This window comes from Carettochelys insculpta, chromosome 6, assembly GCF_033958435.1.
Source record: "Carettochelys insculpta isolate YL-2023 chromosome 6, ASM3395843v1, whole genome shotgun sequence".
Lineage (NCBI taxonomy): Eukaryota > Metazoa > Chordata > Testudines > Carettochelyidae > Carettochelys > Carettochelys insculpta.
Window position 1 is genome coordinate 78,440,472 of NC_134142.1, and position 24,020 is coordinate 78,464,491.

General features: G+C 48.3%; 1 protein-coding gene across 4 annotated transcripts in view; it reads right to left on the reverse strand.

Annotated features, from left to right (window-relative positions):
* Positions 1 to 24,020, reverse strand: part of ZNF143 (zinc finger protein 143) — a 133,929-nt gene that overhangs the window by 32,821 nt on the left and 77,088 nt on the right. For all 4 annotated transcript variants that reach the window (XM_074997424.1, XM_074997420.1, XM_074997421.1 and 1 more), the window contains exon 10: positions 17,524 to 17,649. In XM_074997424.1, the coding sequence (XP_074853525.1) occupies positions 17,524 to 17,649 (126 nt within the window). The remainder of the gene's footprint in view (positions 1 to 17,523; positions 17,650 to 24,020) is intronic.

Genomic DNA, 24,020 nt, shown 5'->3' on the forward strand with positions numbered 1-24,020 from the left:
CGTAAAGCGGGGGGCCCCTCCACGAGATCGCGAATGCGTCCCCCAGGGACCCCCGTCCCAGTCCTGCCCTGGAGCAGAATCGTGGGCACTTTTTGTTGTGTTGAGTGGCAAACAGGTCTATCTGGGGAAAACCCCATGCGTGAAAAATCGGTCGTAGCAGATCGGGACGGATCTGCCACTCGTGCGTGAGTGCGAAACACCTGCTCAGCTGGTCTGCCTTCACATTGTGAGCGCCTGGTAAGTATGAGGCTTTCAAGATTATATTGTTGGCGATGCACCAGTTCCATAACCGGACTGCTTCCGCACATAAGTCACGGGACCGAGCTCCTCCTTGCCGATTTATATAAAACATGGTGGAGGTATTGTCTGTACTGATCCCGACTACTTTGCCTTGTATATGGTCTCGAAAGTGTCTGCAGGCGTTGAACACTGCTCCAAGCTCCAGTATATTTATGTGCAGTGACTGCTCCGTGGAGGACCACAGCCCTTGCGTCACCTCTTCGCCCATGTGTGCTCCCCACCCTATGAGGGAGGCATCTGTAGTAAGAAAAACCGATATTTGTGGTTGGTGGAAGGGTACCCCTGTTAGCAAGTTCTTGGGGTTTACCCACCATTGCAGGGATTTGCGCACCTCTGTTGTGGGCGACACCACCCTGTGAACAGTGTGTGTGCTGCCGGTTTGTATAGGCTCGCCAGCCAGTGCTGCATGCTGCGCATGTGTAACCTGGCGTTCTGTACTACGAACATCGCTGCTGCCATGTGGCCCAGCAGCTGTAAGCACATCAGAACCAGCACCGTAGGGCTGAAGGTGATGACTTGCACGAGGGAGCTGATGGCCCGAAAGCGTGTCTCTGGTAGATACGCTCTCGCTGTAATAGAATTTATGCATGCCCCTATGAACTCTATGTCCTGTGTGGGGTCTATCTTTGATTTTGCCAGATTGATAACCAGGCCGAGCGAAGAGAACGTGCCTGCTGTGACGCGTATCATGCGTAGTACCTCCTCCTTCGAGGCCCCTTTGAGTAGGCAGTCGTCCAGATACGGGAATATAAATACCCCGTCTGTGCAGGTAGGCTGACACCACTGCCAAGGTCTTGGTGAAGACTCTGGGGGCCGAGGAGAGGCCAAACGGTAGGACCTTGTATTGAAAATGTTCTTTGCCTACCATGAACCGGAGGAATCGTCGGTGAGCCGGATGGATAGTTATGTGAAAATACGCGTCTTGTAAGTCGAGGGCTGCGAACCAATCTCCATCGTCCAGTGCCGTAAGGATGGAGGCGATTGTGATCATCCGAAAGCGTTGCTTGCGCAGGTACCGGTTGAGGCCTAGAAGATCTAAGATGGGCCTCCAGCCTCCTGTCTTTTTCTCCGTGAGGAAGTACCTCGAGTAGAACCCTTTCCCTTGCAGTTGCTCCGGCACTCTTTCCACTGCCCCTATGAGCATGAGATGGTCTACCTCCTGCTTGAGCCTCGCTATGTGGGAGGCCTCCTGGAGGTGGGGCCTGGGTGGAGGTCGTGGCGGTGGGAGTGACTGGAAGGAGATGGTGTACCCCGTGGCTATGATCTTCAGCACCCATTTGTCTGTGGTGATCCTTTGCCACTGGTTATAGAATGGTCGGAGGCGATGGTGGAATAACCGCTTCGGATGACCTTGTGCGATGGTAGTGATGGCGCAGCCCTGGATCTGTGTGTCAAACTTGTGGCCTTTGGCCCTGCCCCGAGGACGCCTGGCTCTGTTGGGAACATCGCCTGGGAGTTCTGTACTGCTGGTGCTGTTGATGTCACCCTTGCTCGTAACCCCTGTGGTACTGGGGACGCTGTGGCTGGTACTGGTACTGTCTTTGTTGAGGGTAGTACTTTTTCTTCCTGTATGGAGGGGTGTAAATCCCCAGGGTCCTAAGTGTAGCTCTTGAATCTTTACTGGAATGAAGGACCGAGTCAGTTGATTCAGCAAACAGCTTCTGCGAGTCGAAGGGAAGATCGACGATCTTTGCTTGCAGGTCCCTCGGTATACCCGAAGTCTGGAGCCAGGACTCCCTTCGCATCACCACTGCCGTAGCTGTGGAACGTGCTGCTGTGTCCGCAACATCCAGGGTGATCTGAACTCCCGTCCTCGAGGCCGCGCAGCCTTCTTGCACGATGGCCTTGAGCACCGGTTTCTTGTCCTCTGGAAGCGAGTCCATGAGGGAGGTTAACCTCGTGTAGTTGTCGAAATTGTGGTTCGCTAGATGCGCTGCATAATTTGCCATTCGCAACAGTAGTGTGGAGGAGGAGTAGACCTTTCTGCTGAACAGCTCTAGCTTCTTGGCATCTTTGTCCGTTCCCCCTGTCTTGAATTGAGATGTCTTTGATCTTTGTTGTGACAACTCTACCACCAAGGAATTTGGTTGTGGGTGGCTGAACAGGAACTCCATGCCCTTTGCCGGCACGAAGAATTTCTTGTCCGCTCTCTTGTGGACAGGCGAAATAGTCGCAGGGGTCTGCCATATCATAGTGGCGGACTCCAAGATTGCTTCGTCAGGCAGTATTGCTATTTTGGAGGAGGTCGGAGGTCTCAGATTTTTGAGGAGCTTATGGTGTTTCTCTTGCACCTCTGCTGTCTGGATGCCTTGCGTGAAGGCCACCCTTTTAAACAGCTCTTGAAACTGTTTGAGATCGTCCGGAGGATGGACGTCCCCCGGGGCCGTAGCCTCGTCCGGGGAGGAGAGCGAGGAACCACTAGGATACGCCTCTCTGGACCCTTCCAGTTCCTCTTGGGAATGGTACATCCGCTCGCTGGAAGCTTGCAAGGGAAAATCTCGGGGTTCCATAACCAGTTCCCCCTGAGATACTTGAGTCTCTGTCCCCGTTCGCGATTGCCCTCGGGGATATGGGACCGTCTGTGGGGATCTTGCCCTGGTAGACTGCCGGTGGTGTCTATGCCCCGCGTGATAGGGATGACCATGGCAGCATGGGCACTGTTCTTGGGAAGGTGACCTGGACCACTCCCTTGGTGCATACCCCCTGCGTCTGGGGGAGCGAGATCATCGAGAGACATGGGACACTGGAGAGAGCGATTTGTGATAGTACTCCAGCGGCTCAAACCCCAAGAAGGGTGAAGGTGGTCCCAGCCAGGGCGAGGCTGGTTGTAAAAATGGAGACGGGGGCTCCGGGTAGGCTAGGGGGGACCCCTGCCTTCTAGTTGGAGTCTGCAGCATGAGCGGAGGGCTGAGAGAAAGCAACTCTGCAGCCCTGTCTGGAGAGGGGCTGAGGTGCCTTGTTTTGTGTGCAGCCTTCCCCCTCCCTTGAGGGGGTGGCTCCGCGCCCTGACGTGCAGGGGATCTCGGCCCCGTCTGCGCCGCGCTCAGCACGCTCATGGGCGGTGCCGCACGGGTGGCGTCCTCCGGTGCCTGCAGGCTGCATGCCTGCGCGCTCTGCACCGCCGGTTCCCCAGGGGTCGGCACCGCTGCCTGCGGTGCCGCCGGTACCGGCGCTTGTTTAGCCGCCACCCTGCCTGTGGTGCGGGGCGGCTGGCTGATTATCGGAGGCTGAGCCGCCTCCACGTGGCTCTCCGTGCCACCGCCAATCAGCTGTTGCTGCGGCTGGGGACTGTGCGCTCCTCCCGTCCTGCTCGCTGTTGCTGCCGGCAGGGATCGGGTTGGGGAGACTCTCCTCCATTTTTGCGCTGATGGGTTGAGGGAGGCAGCTTTCCTTTTATGGGCCCTGGAGGGTCCCTCCTGCTGCGGCCGCTCCGGCACGTCTGGCTGGAGGGCCTTGTTGAATAGCAGCATTTTAAGCCACATCTCCCTATCCTTCCTTGCTCTGGCTGTTAATTTTGCACAGCAGGAGCATTTCTGCGTGACATAGGACTCCCCCAGGCACCTTATATAGTGACTGTGCCCATCAGACGCTGGCATTGCCTCTCGGCAAGACTCACATTTCTTGAATCCTGAAGAGGACATTGTCGGTGAGTCTTTTAGTTGTTAATGGGGTACTTAGCACCTTCTCTGTGCTGTTTTCCCCCTCTCGGATAGCCTGCTGCGGCAAGAGGGCTAATGGCCCTAGGCTCCTGGCCTCCGGTGCTCCTCTTGTTACTTGGACCGGACTGAATTCCGTCCCGCTTGTTGTTTCTCGTTTTTTTTTTGAAAATAACAACTGGCTAACTTAACAATAGACTAAGAACTTGAAAACTTTAAAGAAAAACAGCTAAAACCATTGAATACGCTAACTTGGCCATAGCCTAGTTCGGATTCTGTCTGCAGCCGACGGCGGTTAAGAGGAACTGGCAGGGACCGGATCGCGCACGTGGCCAGGAGTGCGCAAGGCAGCGGCGCACACCGGTGCATGCGCGGTCTGGCAGAAACTGCTTGGAAGATCCGATCTGCGGCGCCGGGCGAGCCCGACACCTAATGTGGAGCACCCACGGGGACACTCGAAGAAGAATTTTCCCTTCTGCAGCCAGCCTCATCCTGCCCCTCTCCTCCTTCATTTCTGCTGCCAATGGCCATGCCCATCTGGAATGCTGCCGCCCTAACCCTGTCCAACCTTCTCCCTGAACTGCATGCCAGGGTACTGGCTGCTGTGCACTTGGGGCTCTTCTAGCTGTGCCCATCCCACCACACCCATGCACTGGGGCTATCCTGACAGCATCAGGATAGGGGAGCAGTGTTTCCTCTAGGATTTTCCATCCTTGGATGGGTTGAATTTTCTTTTGGGTGAGTTAAATTTTTTATGTGCAACACCAAAACTGAGGCAGTGTGTTGATGTGCATCATCAGTACGAACAAAAAGCCTAGATATAAATGTATATTGTAAACAGTCCATAGGTATGGAAGAAAATATATTAAAATAAGGGATCGTTAACACAGAGTAATGCTTATGATTGTTTAATATGAAATCAAATAAAAAGAAAATGAACACTACTCTTGGAGTACCTGTATTATCATCCTTTCTAATACCTCAAGCTAGTGAGCACACCAAAATGCATATTATCCACACATAGCTCAGCTTTAAGATGCTAAACAAATATGAGAGTCTATTAGAAATACTCCAAAAAGTTACGGGATGGAGTGAGTGGGCACCCAGGACAGTGGGCCAGGAACCTGGGGGTGCATGAGTCAGGGCTGGAGTATATGAGATGCTCAAGGTACGGTATTGGAGCATGTAGAGGGTGCAAAAGTTAGGGCAAGATGCCGAGGATGTGGGAGTACAGGAATCAGTGTTGAGGTACATGAGGGGCTAGGGCAGGGGTTTGCAATGTGTGGCAGTGCAGAAGTTAGGGTAGGGTGCAGGGGATGTCAGGGGTACAGGAGTAAGGGCTGGATTGTGTGAGGGGCCTAGAGCAAGGAATCCATGACATGAGGGGCTTGGGGCAGGGGTCTAGGGTACAGCTATCCACGGGACAACCCCCAGGTTGGGTTACCTTACCTGGCCCCTGATTTTAGATTATGGTGGTCCTTTTAAGAATTTATTTAAAACAACGGTCTGAAGATCGAAGCATCTAAGGCTAAAGCTGAATACTCAAACTGCACTTAAATATCTATAAAAGGATTTTTAGAGATGTGATTTTTAGAAGCTTCAGCCACAAACTAATGAAATATTTAAATCAAATTTTAAACTAATGTCTTGTGGACAATACACAACTTTTTGTCAGTAAATTCAGGGTTGGGAAATACCTCTTAAATGCTTTTAATTACCACTTAATGTCTCTTTCATGGGTTCCATGTTATGCTAATAAATCTGACAAGCTGCAAGGGTTTCCACTTTAAAGTTTACGAAGCCACTTTCAGGGGAAAGAGTCATGAGTCTGCAAACTGCTGTTGTTCAGGAACCTTCAAAATAAGGACAGGTGAGGTTGAGCATTACGACTCAGGGGCTGCGTCTACACGTGCACGCTACTTCGAAGTAGCGGCAGTAACTTCGAAATAGCGCCCGTCACGTCTACACGTGTTGGGCGCTATTTCGAAGTTGAAATCGACGTTAGGCGGCGAGACGTCGAAGTCGCTAACCCCATGAGCGGATGGGAATAGCGCCCTACTTCGACGTTCAACATCGAAGTAGGGATGTGTAGACGATCCGCGTCCCGCAACATCGAAATAGCGGGGTCCTCCATGGCGGCCATCAGCTGGGGGGTTGAGAGATACTCTCTCTCCAGCCCTTGCGGGGCTCTGTGGTCACCGTGGGCAGCAGCCCTTAGCCCAGGGCTTCTGGCTGCTGCTGCTGCAGCTGGGGGTCCGTGCTGCATATACAGGGTCTGCAACTAGTTGTTGGCTCTGTGTATCTTGCACTGTTTAATGAAAGTGTGTCTGGGAGGGGCCCTTTAAGGGAGCGACTTGCTGTTGAGTCCGCCCCGTGACCCTGTCTGCAGCTGTGCCTGGCTCCCTTATTTCGATGTGTGCTACTTTGGCGTGTAGACGTTCCCTCGCTGTGCCTATTTCGATGTTGGGCTGAGCAACGTCGAAGTTGAACATCGACGTTGCCAGCCCTGGAGGACGTGTAGACGTTATTCATCGAAATAGCCTATTTCGATGTCGCAACATCGAAATAAGCTATTTCGAAGTTGGGTGCACGTGTAGACGTAGCCAGGGAGATATAAGCTACGTCTACACGTGAAGCCTACTTTGAAGGAGCCTATTTCGATGTCTCCACATCGAAATAGTCTATTTCGATGAATAATGTCTACACGTCCTCCAGGGCTGGCAACATCGACGTTCAACATCGACGTTGCGCAGCACCACATTGAAATAGGCGCTGCAAGGGAACGTCTACACGCCAAAGTAGCACACATCAAAATAAGGGTGCCAGGAACAGCTGCAGACAGGGTCACAGGGCGGACTCAACAGCAAGCCGCTCCCTTAAAGGGCCCCTCCCAGACACACTTGCACTAAACAACACAAGATACATAGAGCCGACAACTGGTTGCAGACCCTGTGCATGCAGCATGGATCCCCAGCTGCAGCAGCAGCAGCCAGAAGCCCTGGGCTAAGGGCTGCTGCCCACGGTGACCATAGAGCCCCGCAGGGGCTGGAGAGAGAGCGTCTCTCAACCCCTCAGCTGATGGACGCCATGGCGGACCCCGCTATTTCGATGTTGCGGGACGCGGATCATCTACACGTGCCCTACTTCGACATTCAACTTCGAAGTAGGGCACTATTCCCATCCCCTCATGGGGTTAGTGGCTTCGACGTCTCGCCACCTAACGTTGATGTTAATGTTGAAATAGCGCCCAACACGTGTAGCCGTGACGGGCGCTATTTCGAAGTTAGTGCCGCTACTTCGAAGTAGCGTGCACGTGTAGACATGGCTATTGACTCCCATTGCTTCTTATACCTGCTGCCTGTGCCTGGGGGAGGTGTGCATGCACACCCTTTGCACCCCCACCTGTGTAAGGACCGGGAGGTCTGGGAAGGCCTTTGTTTATGGGTATGTCTATACTTACAGGGGAGGGGAAGGGTGTGTCAGCACACCACGACTGCTCTTCCAGGGATCAATTTTGCCATGTGTGTGAAGACACAGCAAAATCAAGCTCTCTACACTCAGCTGTTGACCCTAGCTCTCCACGCTGATGCGTAAAGACATGTCAGCATGAGCCCGAAGATCCCTGATCTATATCAGGGAAGAAAGTTGATCCTGATACATTAAGTCTACCTACACAAATGGTGTGGCTAGAATTGCATATCTGGGTTTGAGTTTGACCCCTCGCGAAGACAAGGCCTAGGAGGAGAAACCAGTGTGGCAGCAATTAGTGGGCCTGAGGGAGAACTGACAATAAGGAAGGGGGAAAATCAGGTTAAGGTAGTTTGTGAAGAAAGTTGCAATAAGATTCCAGTAACTCAGACAGAGGTTATGGGTGTATTACAGCAGTGGGTAGGTGAGGTTCTGTGGTCCATGACGTGGAGAGATCAGAACAAATTATCACGACGGTCTCTTCTGGTACGAAAATCTATGAGACTTATCAGGGAGAAGGAAAGGAAAAGACAGTATTTATAGCAGGCATGGGGAAACTTTTTTGGGGTGCGGGCTACTGACCTGTAGACAAATCAATCAGGGGCCACAGAACTGAGAAGCAAAAAACAAAACACAAAAGGCCCAAAACAAACAAACAAAAAACCCACACCTCAGTGATGTGGTCCAAGACTGTATGGGGGGCCAGAGATATGGGGTCTGGGTGGGAAGAAGTGTGCAAGAGTGGGGTGGGGGTAGGTGATCTGGGTGGGGCGGGGGTGTAGTAAAAGAGTAGGGTTCTGAGTGAGAGGGGGTACAGGAGCAGGCTGAGGGTCTCGGTCTACATGAAAGGAAGGGTGCAAGAGGGTCACGGTGGGGGATGAGGGGTCTGGGTGGGAGGGGACAAGCAGGGTGCGGATGGAGAGTCTGGGTGGAAGGGGGTGCAGGAGTGGGTATGAAGTCTGGCAGGAAGGGGTCAGGGTGGGGGTGAGGGGTCTGCGAGGGAAGGTACAGGAAAGGGGTGGAAGTGGGGGTCTGTATGGGAGAGGGACACAAGAGTTGTCTGGGGGCACGGAATCTAGGCAACAGGGATGCACCTATCTTTACAGCACCCCCACATGCACATGGCTCTGTACCCCCTCTCCCCAAGCTCCCAGGCACTGCCCCCTGCTGCTCTGATTGGCTAGACTTCTGGCCAATCACAGCAGCAGTAGGAAACCTCCAGGCAGGTTGCCCAAGATGCTGCTTGCTCCCCCCGGCTGGGAGAATAGCAGGGACCAGCAGTGGATCCGGAGTCACTTCCTGTTCCTCCACACCCCCTGCCCCTGCCAATGTTTGGCAGAGCCTGTGGTCTGGATTTGGCTCACAGCTTACCTGATCTGGCCCATGAGGCTCAGGGCTCCACACCCTCCACTTGGCCATAGATGGTAGCCGCTAGCTTTGGGGTCCATATGCAGACAAGAGGTGGTCTGGATCCACACTGGGGTCTAGGGGTTCCCCACCCCTGCTTTCTGTAGGCTTTTATACAGTGCTCATCACTGTAGTATCAGAACATGTTCCAGTAGTGCTTTAAGCCACATCCATTACATGTTGCTTGTGTTCTCATCCTCTCTCCAGAGGGAGAAGCACCTGTGATGAACTGTAATGTTTAGATAGTGCGTGTCTGTCTTTAATTTTTAACAGAACTACACCTGGTAAACTGTGTTCATATTAGAGAGGTCTAGGTCAAAAATACATGCCTTGAACTTGTAGTGGTAAGTAGCAAGGTTTGTGGTTGTCCTTAGTTTCTGGGGGAGTTCATTATACAGTTTTGGATCATCCCTGGGAGAAAGTTCTGTCTGTCACATATGGAGGAGCTTTATTCTTATTGACCAATGTTCCACTGGGCCAGAGGAGCAGAGTTGTCAATCATGGTCTTCATCCCAGAGCTACAGGAGATCTTTTGGGTCACCTGTACCCAGGCCATGGAACACTATGAAGACCTTAAACTTGACTCAAGATTCTATGGGAATACACTAGGCCAGGGGTGGGCAATGTGTGGCCCACAGACCTGGTGCAGTTTGCCAGGGCTAGCCCCCTGGTGGGCCACTGGCACTTTATTTACCTGCACGTCCACAGATACAGCCACTTGCAGCTCCATTGGCCACAGATTGCCACTGCCAACCAATGGGAGCTACAAGTGATGTCCCAATCCCGTGCCACTTCCCACAGCTCCCAGTGGCTGGGAATGGCAATCTGCAACCAGTGGGAACTGCAAGTGATTATAAAAGAGGACAGGCAGGTAAATAAAGCATGGATGATCTGCCACCGGGCTAACCCTGGAGAACCACCTCCTGCTATTTGCACACCCCAATACTCGGGAGCAAAAGGAGAAGTTTGAGATGTTCCAGGTACCTTGTGATTTTGAGGTATGATGCAGCCTTCTGTTCCTTCTGGAATTCCTAAGTGCTAAAACCTCCATAAGCAGATATAGTGCATTGCTGTAACCCAGATGAGCGGTGAAGGCATGAGTAACTGAGGCTAGATCTCAGTTGGCCATGATGGCACGGAGTTTCCTAGCCATCCATGGATGCTGCTATGTCACAATTCAGCATCAGGGAGGGATTTGTCTCTCCTCTGAGATGAATCAGCAGAATCTCAGTCAACAATGTCAAATACTGCAGAGAGGTCCAGCAGCATGAGAACTGACGTTTAGCCAGAATGAGTTTCTGGGCTTTTGTATCTGTGGTTTTGTTGATATCAATGTTGAAATCTTCCAGGATGACAATAGTAGAGTATTTCACCACCTTCAGCAAATTCCAGTGAGCTCTCTTGTGTTAGCTTTGGTTAACTTTGGTCCTGCTTTCTAATGGGAGATTAATTTATTCAAATGAAGTGATCTTACGTCAGGAACATCTCTTGTACTTCACCTTTGCAGAAAAGATGAATGCAGTGCTACCCAGATCTGTGGTATAATGAGAATTCTGGGAGGAAATGAAGTACGCCAACATAGGTTTGTGGAGTTTTGTGATGCAGGGTATGTCAGGTGCTTCATCACTGTCTTGTTTGCAGCAGATCTTTCATTGATCAATATCAGATTTAGTTCATAATGGCAATCTAGAGTTGAGAGACTCCAGCATTGTCTACAGAAGAGAACTGCACTGTTGCAGTGCACCCACATTAATCATCCTGTTTTGGGTGCACCATTCTGTTTATCCACAGACAGAACTCACTGCACGTACTGCTGAGCCTGTAGATTACTGCATCCATTCATTATTCTTGGTGCAGCATCCAGTGTCTGTGGCTGAGATTCCCAAACTATGGTCCATGGACCACTCATGGGCTGTGAAAGACTTGCTGGTGATCTGTGAACAGCTGGTTGGTTCCATCATGCTGGCTCAACTCCTTAGTTTCAGCTGCTAAATTACATTAAAATACATAACATTTTTACTAATGTGTCTTCTCTATGTAATGAAATATTCGAAGTGTCAAATATATGTGATAGCAAAAATGAGAGGAGGGGCAGTCCACAGGACAATTTTTCTATTTAGATGAAGTTCATACTACTAAAAAGTCAGAGACCCCTATTCTATGGTACCTAAATGTGCATTTGTCTGTACTGTGTAATGACTGCATAAATATGGCTCAGTTCTCAACAAAGATCTGCATATGAACTGGGAGGAAAAGGTGATGAACACTGGTATGCATGCATGCAGATACCATTGTGAACAATGACCAGACTCAACTTCGGGTCCAGAAGACCAAGAAAATGGAGTTATTTTCATTCATTCCGTAATGTCCATACATTGTCAATTCCCTTTACTTTTGTTTCTCTCGTCTGGATCTGAGGTACATTTAAGGGATTTTCCTTCCATTTCTCTTTTTTAACTTCTAAAAGCCAAAGATGTGAGTGGTCATTGCCACCTTCTTATGGACAGGTGATCACCATTCGGTCCAACGAGTTTTCCACTACTCCACCCCATCTAATAAACTGGAGGCACACTTTCGTATCACTCTTCAAGGCTACTTGATTGGGGAAGGAAGAAGAACAAGGAAGTCCTGGAACACTGTCATTGGGGTATTTAGTACCATTAGAGTCTGGAGCTGCATCTACACTACGAAATAAATTCGAATTTCAAGGCATTAGCTCATTATTAAAATGTGACTGTCTTTACTTGTAATACTGTTAACTTGATTTACAGAGCCATAATACTGATTACAAAATATCAACATTACAGGACAGGTATAGCCTCAGTTTTGAATTTAAAATCTTGAATGAAGGCACATGTGAAAGCACCTCATCCTTAATTCGAATTTGTTAGCTTCCAGAGGTGTCCCGTATATATCCCACAAAGCTATGCGATGACCCTCCAAGTATGGCTGTTTCGTTGTGCACTGCTGTCAGGTGTGCAGGAAGAAGGTCAAAGTAAGCCTGCAAAGTTTTGATTGAATTTGAATTAATATTTAAATCGGAATTTAGCGCCCCAGTCTTGCAAATATAAAGGGCATTCATTATAAAAAATCCCTTTGCCCATCACATTGCATCGCATCGGTTGCCATCGCACCATATCGGTAGCAATTTATCAGTAGCCCTGTACTGCAATCATGAGCACTCAGGGTAGTGATCTGACTAGCACTTGTCAGGCTCGCAAGAGAGCCCCAGTTTGGACCCACCAGAAGATTCTTGATCTCGTTGCCTTTTAGGGAGATGAATCTGTAGTGAAGAGACTTTGGGTGGCCAAGAGAAACATGGCCATCTATGATCAGATGGCATGTGCGATGGCCACCTGAGGTTACTCCTGGGACTTTATGCAATGCCGGGTGAAGGTTAAAGAACTCCATCACCTATCAAAAATTCTGGGAAGCCAACCAGAGGTCAGGGTGGCTCCATGCACCTGCAGCTATTATCAACAGCTGCACATGCTTAGGGGGAGCGACCCCACCGTGGAGCCCGAACTGAATTACAACACTTATGGAGGCCCTGGTATGGAGTTTGGTGTGAGCCTGGAGAAGCTGGGTGGCCCAGAGGAAGACAGCAACGGAGAGAAGGAAAGGAGCAATGAGCAGGGGACAGAGGATATTGTTCCAGACAGCCCGGAGCACTTCACCATCAACCTGAAACCAGTCTCCTCTATTGGTGGTCCCCTCCACACTGGGTCCCGAGCCCCCTGGAACAAGCGGTTAGGGTGAGTATTTATTTTGCATGGTAGAAGTGGGTTGGGTGGTGGGTATAGCTATAGGGTTGTGCATAAGTACAGGTTTGCTAGCTGTGCTTCTGTGCCCCTCAGAACAGCATGTTAATGTTTCTTGGGCTGGAGCAGTTTTCCTTTTTGGAGATCTGCTAGAAAGGCCTCATCCAGGCACTCTTGTATTTTTTGCAACAGGTTCTTGGCCAGGTCTAACTTGTTGCAGCTTCCATGGTAGCACACCTTGCCACGCCAGGCAACAAGATGGCTATCTAGTGTCATGGCACCACACAGCATTTTAGCAAATTTTCCAGGCTTTTGGTCACACATCAGGAGTAGCTATTCTTTCTCCATATCTGTTAATTTTAGGAAGTTGGTGTCTTCTTTGGCAACCTGCAGAAGCATGGGAATTCGCATCTGTTTTTTTTAAAACATGTTTCCTGCCCCTTTACATTTGCCTGTAGCAGTCAGCGGGCGCTCTGTTCTCCACACCACAACATAGTTTGCATGCTCTGCAGTGGTTCTCCCCCATGTCCCTTTCCAATTAGCATTTCTTTTCTCTTTTCCTGACTCCCCCGCACCATGCTGCAGCCGGGCTCTGCTGTGCCTTTCCCATTCCATGTCCCTTTCCGTCAGCACTTCTTTTCCACCATTTCTTTGCGCTTCCCCTCCCATGTCCCTAACCCCCACAATTTCTTTGCATTTTCCAGGACTCCCAGGTGCCAGGTGGCTGCCGTGCTCTGCTGGGCATTTCCCTCCTCTTTTCAGTTTTCAGGAATCCTCCATGCCCTGTGGGAGGGATTTCTCTGCTGTGCTTTTCCTCTCCTATGTCGCTTTACATCCAGCCTTTCTTTGGATTATTTTTTTTCTTTTCATTATTTTTATTGTACATTGAACCCCCCCGCCCACAGTCCTCCATTTTTCACTGCCACAGAACACCAGGCCAGGACACCTGGCAGCTGCCCCTGCTTTGCAGACCTTCTCATTCCCACCAAAAGAAGACAATTGCTTATACCTTACCATGTCCACAAAGCAATGTGCTGGATAAGTGATGGCAAGTGAGGTATTGTGAAATGCACGCTTACTGTCCAATTCTTAATAACCCATGTGCCCTTCAAAAGTGTACTTTCAGTGATAGTACACACAGAAACTCATTCATGGAACTTCAAAGCACATTATGTGAATTGTTTCTTAATTTTGACCTTCATTTTCCAAACCCAGTGACCAGTCTTCCAGAGAAAACCACAAAACGCAAGAAATGCTGACAAGATCTAATCCTGCAGCACACGGAAAACACTGAGGCAGAGCACAAGAACCTGACAAAGGACACTGCTCAGTGGCATCATAGTACAGCCACATGGTGTCGGAGTCAAGTAAACTTTAAGAGAACTTTAACAAGAGAACCTCCAGCAGCAGCAATTGTCAAAGATGAATGAGGCCATGGCAAAGCAGACCAAGATTGTGGCAAAGCTCATAATGGCGGTTACTGAGCAGATGGAGGTCCTGCACTTCCTGCTTCAGCTGCAGAGACACTTCCAACCCAGCAGGGCAGCAGCTGATACCCGTTGGCCGGAGTCCCCTGAGGAAAGGTCGCCTCCCCGCCCCCCCGCCACAGTTCCCATGTTGAGTCTCCTGAAGAGAGGTCACCCACACCCTGTCATCACGATCCCCGCATGTGGGGAAGGAGGGCAAGGCTACCTTGCCGCTCCAGCCCCAAGGGCCTCTGCAAAAGACTCTTCAATTACCCTGGGGAAGGCTTCTTTCCCCAGCCACTTAAACCTATCCTTCCCCAAAAATAAAATCATTCCTTTGAGCTCGGTGTGATTTCTTGTTCTGCGGGGGTGGGGGGAGGCACAAATCAAAACAGACGGGTGGCAGGAAAATGAGTGCCACTGAAGGCACAGCTGGCCAGTGTTACTCCCTGGTCCACAGCAGATGCGTGGCTGAGGGAACTGAGCAGGCTGGAGGGAGGCGCTGAAGGCACAGCTGCATGCCACATGCATTCTATTTACTGCAACTTAACCCCCTCCCACCAAGTAAAAGCATTCATTCATTATGGCACGGTATGATTTATTGGCATTATAGCAGAGAAATACATAGGTAGCATGTGTATTACAGATCAGTCAGAAAGCTGTTTTTTAAAGAGTCCCTTATTGCTGCAGCCTCAGTTTGGGTACTGGTGGATGGCAGTGTAGATAGCTGTGAGTAAACCCTACCTCTTGCCTCTGCTTCAGAATTCCAGATAGACAGGAATGTCTCCTGCCTTGATTCACGTATGGTGTGCAAAATAGCACACACTGTAATAAAGGTGGGGACATTAGCTTCACAAACATCCAAATGAGTCAATAAACATCTGAACCTCACTTTTAAACATCCAAAGGTGCATTCCACGATCATTCTATACCTGCTCAGTCTGTGATTAAAGCTTTCCTTGACGGGATCCAAGGCTCCTGTGTAGGGTTTCATGAGGACACACAGGGTAAGCAGGGTTGCCTGGTATAACAATGGGTACCTCAACGTCGCCAATCTTAATTTTCTGATCAGGGAAAAAAGTCCTTTTCAGGAGATTTCAATACAGTCCCAAACTTCAGAATATGCATGCATCATCAACCCTCCATGACCAGCCAATGTTGGTGTTGGTAGAACGACCTTTATGATCTACCAAGTCCTGCATGACCATGGAGAAGTACCCCTTTTGATTAATATACTCCAAGGCTGGGTAGGCCAGGGCCACAATGGGGATGTGCATGCCATCTATTGCCACAGTGCAGTTAGGAAAGCCCTGGGCAGCAAAGCCATCCACTATGGGCTGAATATCTCCTAGGGTCACAGCCTCCTGAGGAGATGCCGACAGATTCCATGGGCCACCTCCATCACCATGGACCCCGCTGTAGATCTGCCCACCCCAAACTGCTTTGCCACTGCCCGGTAACTGTCGGGGGTTGCAAACTTCCATAGTGCAATTGCCACTCACTTGTGAACCATTAAAGCCTGCCTCATTTTGGCATTGTTGTGCTTCAGGGAGGGCACCAGCACATTCACAAAGTTCCATAAAGGTGGACTTGAACATGCCAAAGTTCTGCATCCACAGCTGGTCATTCCAGGACTCCAAAGTGATGTGGTCCTACCAGTGTGTGCTGGTCTCTCAAGTCCAAAACTGCCGCTCCACTGTCAGCAATGCAGTCACTGCGGCCAATAGCTCTGAATTCTTGGACCACAGTTGGGAGATTTGCTCTTCCAAACCACTCTTGTCATCATCATCAATCATCATCATCAGCAGCAGCAGCAGCAGCACCACCACCAATAGGACAGCCAAGCATCATTTAGCTTTGGAATTGAAGGTCAAATTGCATGACAGCTGCTGTGGTTGCTGAAAAGATCTGTGCTATGATTTGGAGCGTTCGTAGATCCATGCTTGCACTGGAATGCTGCAGCAGGAAATGGTGTAATCTCCAGTTCTTTTTTCGCGCGATTAGGGATACTGGGAATTCTGGGATTCCAACATGAAACACCCACAAGCAACTGAGGCTAAGATACTGTGGAACGGGTACCCAGAATGCAGTGCTCATGCTGTTGAACTTGCACAGGGCAATTCGACATGGAAGAAAAGCCGGTCGAATTTCAAGAAGCTTTGTGGACACTTTATTCAAATTCACAATATTGAGGTTAAATATTTGAATTTATTACATATCGAATTTATTACATATCAAATTTATCTTGTAGTGTAGACACAGCCTGAGTACGGATTGGGTGGTAATCCTTACTGTGTATTTTTAAATTAAATGATCCTTTTTCAGATCTCAGGGACAGAGGTGACTCTCTATAGATATACAGACTGTGAATACAACCAATCACTGTTAGGCTACGTCGACACTAGCCCCTTCCTTCTGGAAGGGGCATGGTAATGAGCAAGTTGAGAAGACGCTAATGAAGTGCTGCCATGAATGTGCAGTGCCTCATTAGCATAATGGCAGTTGCGTGCGTTTTGAAACTGCTGCTTTCAAATTGTGCGCCACACATGTAGATGGGGACCCTTTGAAAGGACCCCCCCAGACTTCAAAAGCCCCTTCTTCCTATTTGGTTTTAGGATGAAGGGACTTTTGAAGTCCAGGGAGGTCCTTTCGAAAGGCCCGCATCTACATGGGTGGCAGGCAATTTGAAAGCTGCGCTTTCGAATCATGCACAGCCACTATTATGCTAATGAGGTGCTGCATATTCATGGCAGCACCTCATTAGCATCTTCCCAACTCGCTCATTACCATGCTCCTTCCAAAAGGAAGGGGCTAGTGTAGACACAGGCTTAAAGTGAACAGATGCTGTGTGTGTGTGTGTGTGTGTGTGTGTGTGTGTATATAGTGTTTTCAAGCATATAGCTGCTGCTAAGAAAGTGAGTATCATCTCAACAGTTCTTGGAGCTGCACACAGCTGGTACGCAAAGTATCTGATAGCTCTGAAATGGCAAAAATGTCATTGGAGGTGAGCAGCAACAGTGAGTTGGCATGGGGAGGAATAATTGCTCGGTTGTAGCTGAAATTCTCGTACCTTTTATCCACAGTGGCACTGCAAAGGTGCAAACTGAGTCCGTCAACATAGGATGCAATGATGACGCAACCTGGCTCAAAGATAATGCAACCATAATAGCCATGCAAAGACCTATCCACTGTTCCAAACAGATCTGTATGCTGACATGAGGAGCCCTATTACTGTGCCCAGGACTTGCAACAGTGTTTGCAATGTTAGAATGCTGTTGTGTTAAGTATGCTTCAAAGAGGATTTTTGAGAGCAGCTGTGTGCTAAGACAGACTATATTTATTTATTCTGATTTCACAAGTATAAGTAACTCAATGTTAAGAGTTAATTCCCTCAATAGTGTCTCTTTAAAACAAAGAACCAAGAAGGAAGAGAGAGAGAGAGACTTTTGTAAAGACCCCTTGTACCTGTGTGAGTTCTGATATGTTTCTGAAGGTCTCCAGAAGTCTTGAATGACTTGGTGCAGTTTTCCTCTGTACACCGATAGGGCTTCTCTCCGGTATGTGTTCGCACATGGCTTTTTAATCCATAACCTTGAAAACAATTTTTAAAGTTGAAAGGCGGGAGAGAGGCAATCTTAGATGTTACAATATTGCAGAGAGACCACTCAGACTGTATCTGGTCACAAAAGCTGTGCTTGCCCATCTAGTTATGAAATGCTCTGATCACTCAGTCACAAAAATTGGTTCTATTCGTCTCATTCTCCAAACACATCAATTACATAACCACAGCACTGACTGCATTTGAGAAATCCTCTTCTACTTTATTTGTGAAAAAATACACTCTACTTTCTCCTTTTCTTTACAACAGGACAAATCCTGATGTGGATGCCAAAAAGTGGTTAAACATTTGTTCAAATTTATATTAAAAAGAAAAAAAATAGTCCAGAATAATCTGTGCTCTCTCTCTCTCTCACCAGCTACTCTCATCATAAAAGTTTCAGTCAGAGCTCAATCCTCCTCCTACTGAGGTCAGAAACACAGTTGGCACGTGACTCCCATTTACCTACGGGCTTACTATTTTACATATAACTATTTAGAGTCATAAAACTACACTCATCAGTCAAGTCTCTGGCTGCTATTTCATTTTTTAGAAACACATTAACACGTTAGTACTCACTGACCACAGCCTCCCCTTTTAAGGCAAATATCAATAACAAAAACTATGTGATAAAACAGTCACACCCAAAAAATATAAGGGCCCAATCCAGAGTCCACTGAACTCCATAGGAAGATTCCCATTCACTTCAGTGGGGGTTGGATTAGGCCCTAAATCAGGGGTGGGCAAGATATGGCCACTGGATCTGGCCCTCGGACCACATGAGGCACTGAAGAGCCAGCCATCGGTTTAAGCTGCTTCCTGCTCAGTGCAGCTCTCTCCTCTGGATGCTGGGGGAAGGCCAGGTAGCAATGAACAGAAGTTTCACACGCTGCTCCTGCTCCCTTGTAGAAATTTCTCAACTCCTGTTGGCTGGTTTGTGGCCAACAGGAGTCTTTTCTTGTGGATTGCTATGAGGCTTGGTATGCCAGATCTTGACAGGACATCTGCATTTGAAACATCTTGCCAGTTGATATTCACAATTCTGCAGTGGCAGCGAAGATGGAAGCTGTTCAGTTTTTATTCTTGGTTCAAATAGGTGGTCCATGCCTCAGAACCATACAGCAGGATACTCACTGCACATGCCTGGTAAATTAGTATCTTTGTTCCATGCACATTTCATAAGTCTGCCAAAAATAGTTGTTGCCTTCCTGATTTTGATGTTCAGTTCTTCGTCCATGGATTAATTTGTGGTGACAGTAGATCCAAGGTAACAGAATTGTTGAACCACATCTAATGGGCTGTTATACCAAAAGACATTGGGTTGCTGAGGTATACCTTGAGTGAATGCAACAGTTTTCTTCATACTTAGGTCAAGGGAAAACAACTTGCAGGCTCTGGATAGAGAATCCGTCAGTGACTGCAGCGTGTCTTCATAATGAGTGATGAGAGCTACATCATCTGCAAAGAGGAGTTCTCTAACGAGAACTTTCTTGACCTTAGTTTTGGCCTTGAGTCTTGCCAGGTCATAGAGAGAGCCATCTAATCTTGTGTGGAGAAATGCTATGAACAACAGCTTTCCCTATTCTCTGCATTTTTCCTGTAGTTGTCGAAGTGAGAAAATCATGTCCATTTTTGACCAGCCATCCCTCCCTGAAGTCACATTGTGTCTCTAGATCGACTGGATCTGCAAGTTTTTGCAGGCCTTTGAGAATGACACGGCTAAACGTTTTGCATGTTATGCTCAGTAACGAGATGCCTCTGTAGTTGTTGCAGTCACTCTTGTCACCTTTGTTTTTATAGAAAGTGATGATGTTTGCATTCTTCACGTCACGTGGGACATCTCCTGCTCTCCAACATTTTAAGAGTAAATAATAGATGAAGGGGAAGAGCACAGCCTTGTTTGCCTTCAGGGCTTCACTGGAATTCTGTCATTTCCTGGTACTTTTCTATTGGATAGAGCATCAAGAGCTTGAAAAAGTTCCTCCTCTGTACGCTCTGCATCTAGCTCGGACATTTCTGGAAGGGTTGGGATCAGGTTGTTCAGTTCAAATTGTATTGTACGCTCATGGGAATAAAGACCTGAGTAGTGTTCCACCCATCTGGACATCAGCAGCTTTTTGTCTGTGATCACCCATCTATTTTAATGCTTTAGTGGGTTGACTTTGGTAATGTTTGGGCCCAGCACTTTCCTCAAAACATGGTTGCCAGGTCACCCAAATCAGATGACTTTTGAATATTAGAACACAGATCGGCCCAATATTTATTTGCACACCGCCTGGATTCTCTGTGGCTACATCTACACTAGAAGCATCTGTCGACAGTAACGTCTGGTGACAGAGCTGTGTCAAGAGAAACTCTGGCAACAGGTATCAGAGAGATAGCTGTGTTAGTCTGTATCTTCGAGAACAACAAGAAGTCCTGTGGCACCTTATAGACTAACAGATATTTTGGAGCATAAGCTTTCATGGGCAAAGACCCACTTCATCAGATACATGAGTTGGGGGAGGGGCTTCCACAGGGGTATTTAAAGAGTGGGGTCCCAGTAAAAGGGAGGGCCAGAGCTGACAAGGTCTATTCAGCAAGGTGGAAATGGCCCATTATCAGCAGTATGTAGTACCAAAAGAGGAAAAAACAAGTCAGATCAGACAGGCCCATTGTCAGAGTCTAATGGGGAGATATTAACACCCAGGGCTGAGAAGCTGCTTTTGTAAGGGGCAAGCCACTCCCAGTCTCTGTTTAATCCTTGGTTGATTGAGTCAAATTTGCAAATAAATTGCAATTCAGAGATTTCACTCTCCATCTGATTTTTGAAATTTCTTTGTTTTAGGACTGCTACCTTTAAATCTGTTACGGAGTGTCCAGGGAGACTGAAGTGCTCCACCACAGGTTTCTGTACATTACCATTCCTGATGTGTGATAATACATCCATTTATTTTTTTACATAGAGACTGTCCAGTTTGGCCAATGTAAATTGCAGTGGGGCATTGCTGGCACATGATGGCATATATTATATTAGTAGATGTGCATGTAAAGGAGCTCCTGATGGTATGATTGATGTTAGGTCCTGTGATGATATCACTGGTGTAGATGTGAGCAGAGTTGGCAGCGAGGTTTGTTGCAGGGATTGGTTCCAGGTTTTAGAGCTCCTGTGTTGTGATATACAGTTGCTGCTGAGAATTTGTTTAAGGTTGGCGGGCTGTCAGTAGGCGAGGACAGGCCTGCTTCCCAGGTCTGTGAGAGTGAAGGATCATTGTCCAGGATGGGTTGCAGATCACTGATGATGTGTTGGAGAGGCTTTACGTAGGGGCTGTATGTGATGGCCAGGAGTGTCCTATTGTTTTCCTTGTGAGGCCTGTCTTGTAGCAGGTGGCCTCTGGGTACCCGTCTGTTTAACAGATTGACAGAGCCAGACACAGAGTGCATCTACACACAAAAGCAGATTGACAGAGCAATCTGCTCTGTCTACAGAGAGCAGCCAGACTGTCTGCCCTCTGTTGACAGAACCACAGACTGGAAGCTCTGCAAACAGGGCTGCCTGGTGAACTGGAAGCCCTTGTTGTTGGCTGAAGTGTCTACAATGCACTTCTGTCAACAGAACACTGTCTATAGAGTGTTATTCCTCAAATTTTCGAGGGATAACATTGTCAAGACAAATGCAGAATTCTGCCGAGACTGTCAAAAGAACGCTTTATGTTTGTAGATGCTCCCTGAGTTATGTCAACAGAAGGTCCCTTCTGTTGACAAAACTCTCTAGTGTAGACACAGCCTATGAAGAACAGACCTTGTGTGTCCAAGTTGATCTCTCATGCTTTGAGATGGGTTCTTTATGTTATTCAGATGTGCCTTGTGTTTTTCTTCAAGAAGAGGCCCAACAATGCCAGCATTTTCATCGATCCACTCTTTGTTACAGAATTTACGTGTTCCAAAGGCAGATTTGGCACATTTGTATATTGCATCTCTCAGCATGGACCATGTTTCATCAACTGTTTATTGGTCAGGTTTGCGTCCCATTTTGTGAGTGAGATCATCTGTGAAGACAGAGCATTTCTGGTATTGAGGGTTTTGATTTTTGGCTTATTGCATTTCTTTGTCATTGAGAGTTTCTTTGGGATGATTTTCACTCTGCTGCTGATCAAAGAGTGATCAGTATCACAATCTACATTGTGATATGTGCATGTAATTTTGACAGCGCTGAGATGTTTCCTGCGTACCAGTACAAGGTGAAGCTGATGCCAGTGACCAGATCTGGGGTGGTGCCATGAAACCTTGTGACACTCTCTCAAGTTAAAGAAAGTTTTAGTGATGCAGAGCTGATTCTGAGAGCTGAATTCGAGGAGCCTTTATTCATTTCCCCAATACTATGATGACTGAGGCAGACAGGCCAGGACTGATGGTCGCGTCCAACTCTTGCACTGAAGTTGCCAAGGATGTACAGTTGTTCACCAGTTGGAAAGGAGTCGATAACTTTCTGAAGATTGTTATAAAAGCAGTCCTTGTCTTTGGTGCATGATGCCAATGTGAGCGTATAAGCACTGATAATGTTGACATATCTTGACTTGGTGCAGAGCGTCAGGGATACAATACATTCAGATTCAGCTGTGGGCGTACTGATAGATTTCAGCAGATTGTGCCGAACAGCAAATCCAACACCTTCCAGAAAAAAGCATAGTTGGTTTCTTTCACTGACCCAGAATCTGCCAGCCTGGTTTCCTGGAGAGCAGTGATGTTGACGTTTCGTTTGCGTAGCTCTTGATCTATGACTGCTGCTTTGTGTATTCAGTCAGTGTTCATAAGGTCATGGGCAGATTCAAGTCCCGGACACATGATCCACACATTCTAGCTACCAAGTCAGAGGCAATTGGATTTATTATTTTGTTTTTTGGTGGGTTTGTCATTTAAATCTACTTTCTGATTTTTGGTCTACCCCATGCACCCAATGAGGAAGGCAGATGTGATGGGGTCAGCACCTTATTGATAAGGAGCTGCCTGGCTTGAGGCGTGCAGTAGCTGACCAGTGGAGCACAATGACTCCTCCCACTGATGAAAATGAGCCGTGGCATCCTCCTCTTCGCCAGTTGAGGAGGGCTTACAACCCGTAACTGCCACTTCCCGTGTTATTTCCATGCTATCAGCAAGGATCGTGTGTCCTCTCCATTTGGCTCCCTCTTCCATGCTGCATAGCCTGGGCTAGTGTTTGAAGCAAATGCATTGCCCAAACGGCACTCGCTCTCTCTCAGATGCCCCAGTTGAATCCAAAGAAAAGAATGAACAGGCTGATGTAACACAAGAATATTCATCAATCTGCCAGCTAGAAGGCGCCGGAAGTGGTGGCAGGCATAGTGGACTGCTCGAAGTTCCAACAGATTGATGTGGAGCGTCTTTTTGGTGAATGACCACATGCCCTGCACCATGTGACAACCAACGTGTGCTCCCCAACCAAGGAGAGAGGCATCTGTGGCGAGAGTGACTGATGGTGGCAGTTGGTGAAACAGCACATTGGCAAGAACCATTGGAGAGAAGCAAGAACCCACAGAGGGGTTGCCTGTGGAGGGATTGCCATGGCCTTAGAGAGTGGGTCCCAACCATGGCCATGTGAAGGCCAACCACATGTGAAGGCAGTGCATACGAAGCCTGGCTAGCTTGACCACGTGCATCTGATGAAGAGGGTCTTTGCCCATGAAAGCTTATGCTCTAAAAATATCATTTAGTCTATAAGGTGCCACAGGATTTGCTGTTGTTTTTGAAGATACAGACCTAACTCAGCTACCCCTCTCATACTTGACCATTTGAGTGGTAGTGGCCACGTGGCCCAGTAATACTAGGCTGTCAGCTACTGTAGCGGTAGGAGACAGGTACGCAGAGTAAGAAATCTTTGAATGGGCAGGGATGCCGTGGCAGTGATGGTGTCTTTATGCAGCCCAATGAATTCCAGAGCTTCAGTGGGATGAATCATGGACTTTGGGCAGTTGATATGGAAACCCAAACTGAGGAGAAAGTGCGTGGTGAGGTGCACTATATGTTGCACTTCGGGAAGCAAAGGTCCCTTCATGAGTAAATCATCTAGGTAAGGGAAAATGATGATTCCTTGACGACAAAGGTGAGTGGCCACTACCCTCCAGGGTCTTGGAAAACACCCACAGTACTGTGGAAGGGTTGAACAGGAGGACCAGATACCAAGAGTGGGAGCGCCTACTGTAAAACAAAGAAAATGTCTGTGAGTTGGATGGATGGTGATATAGAAATACGCACCCTGTAAGTCGAGGGCTGAGAACCAGTAATTCTTGTCCAGGGCTGGAATAATGGTAGCAAGTCACCATCCTGAAACGTCCATAGAGGATATACTTGTTGAGTTGTCTGAGATCTA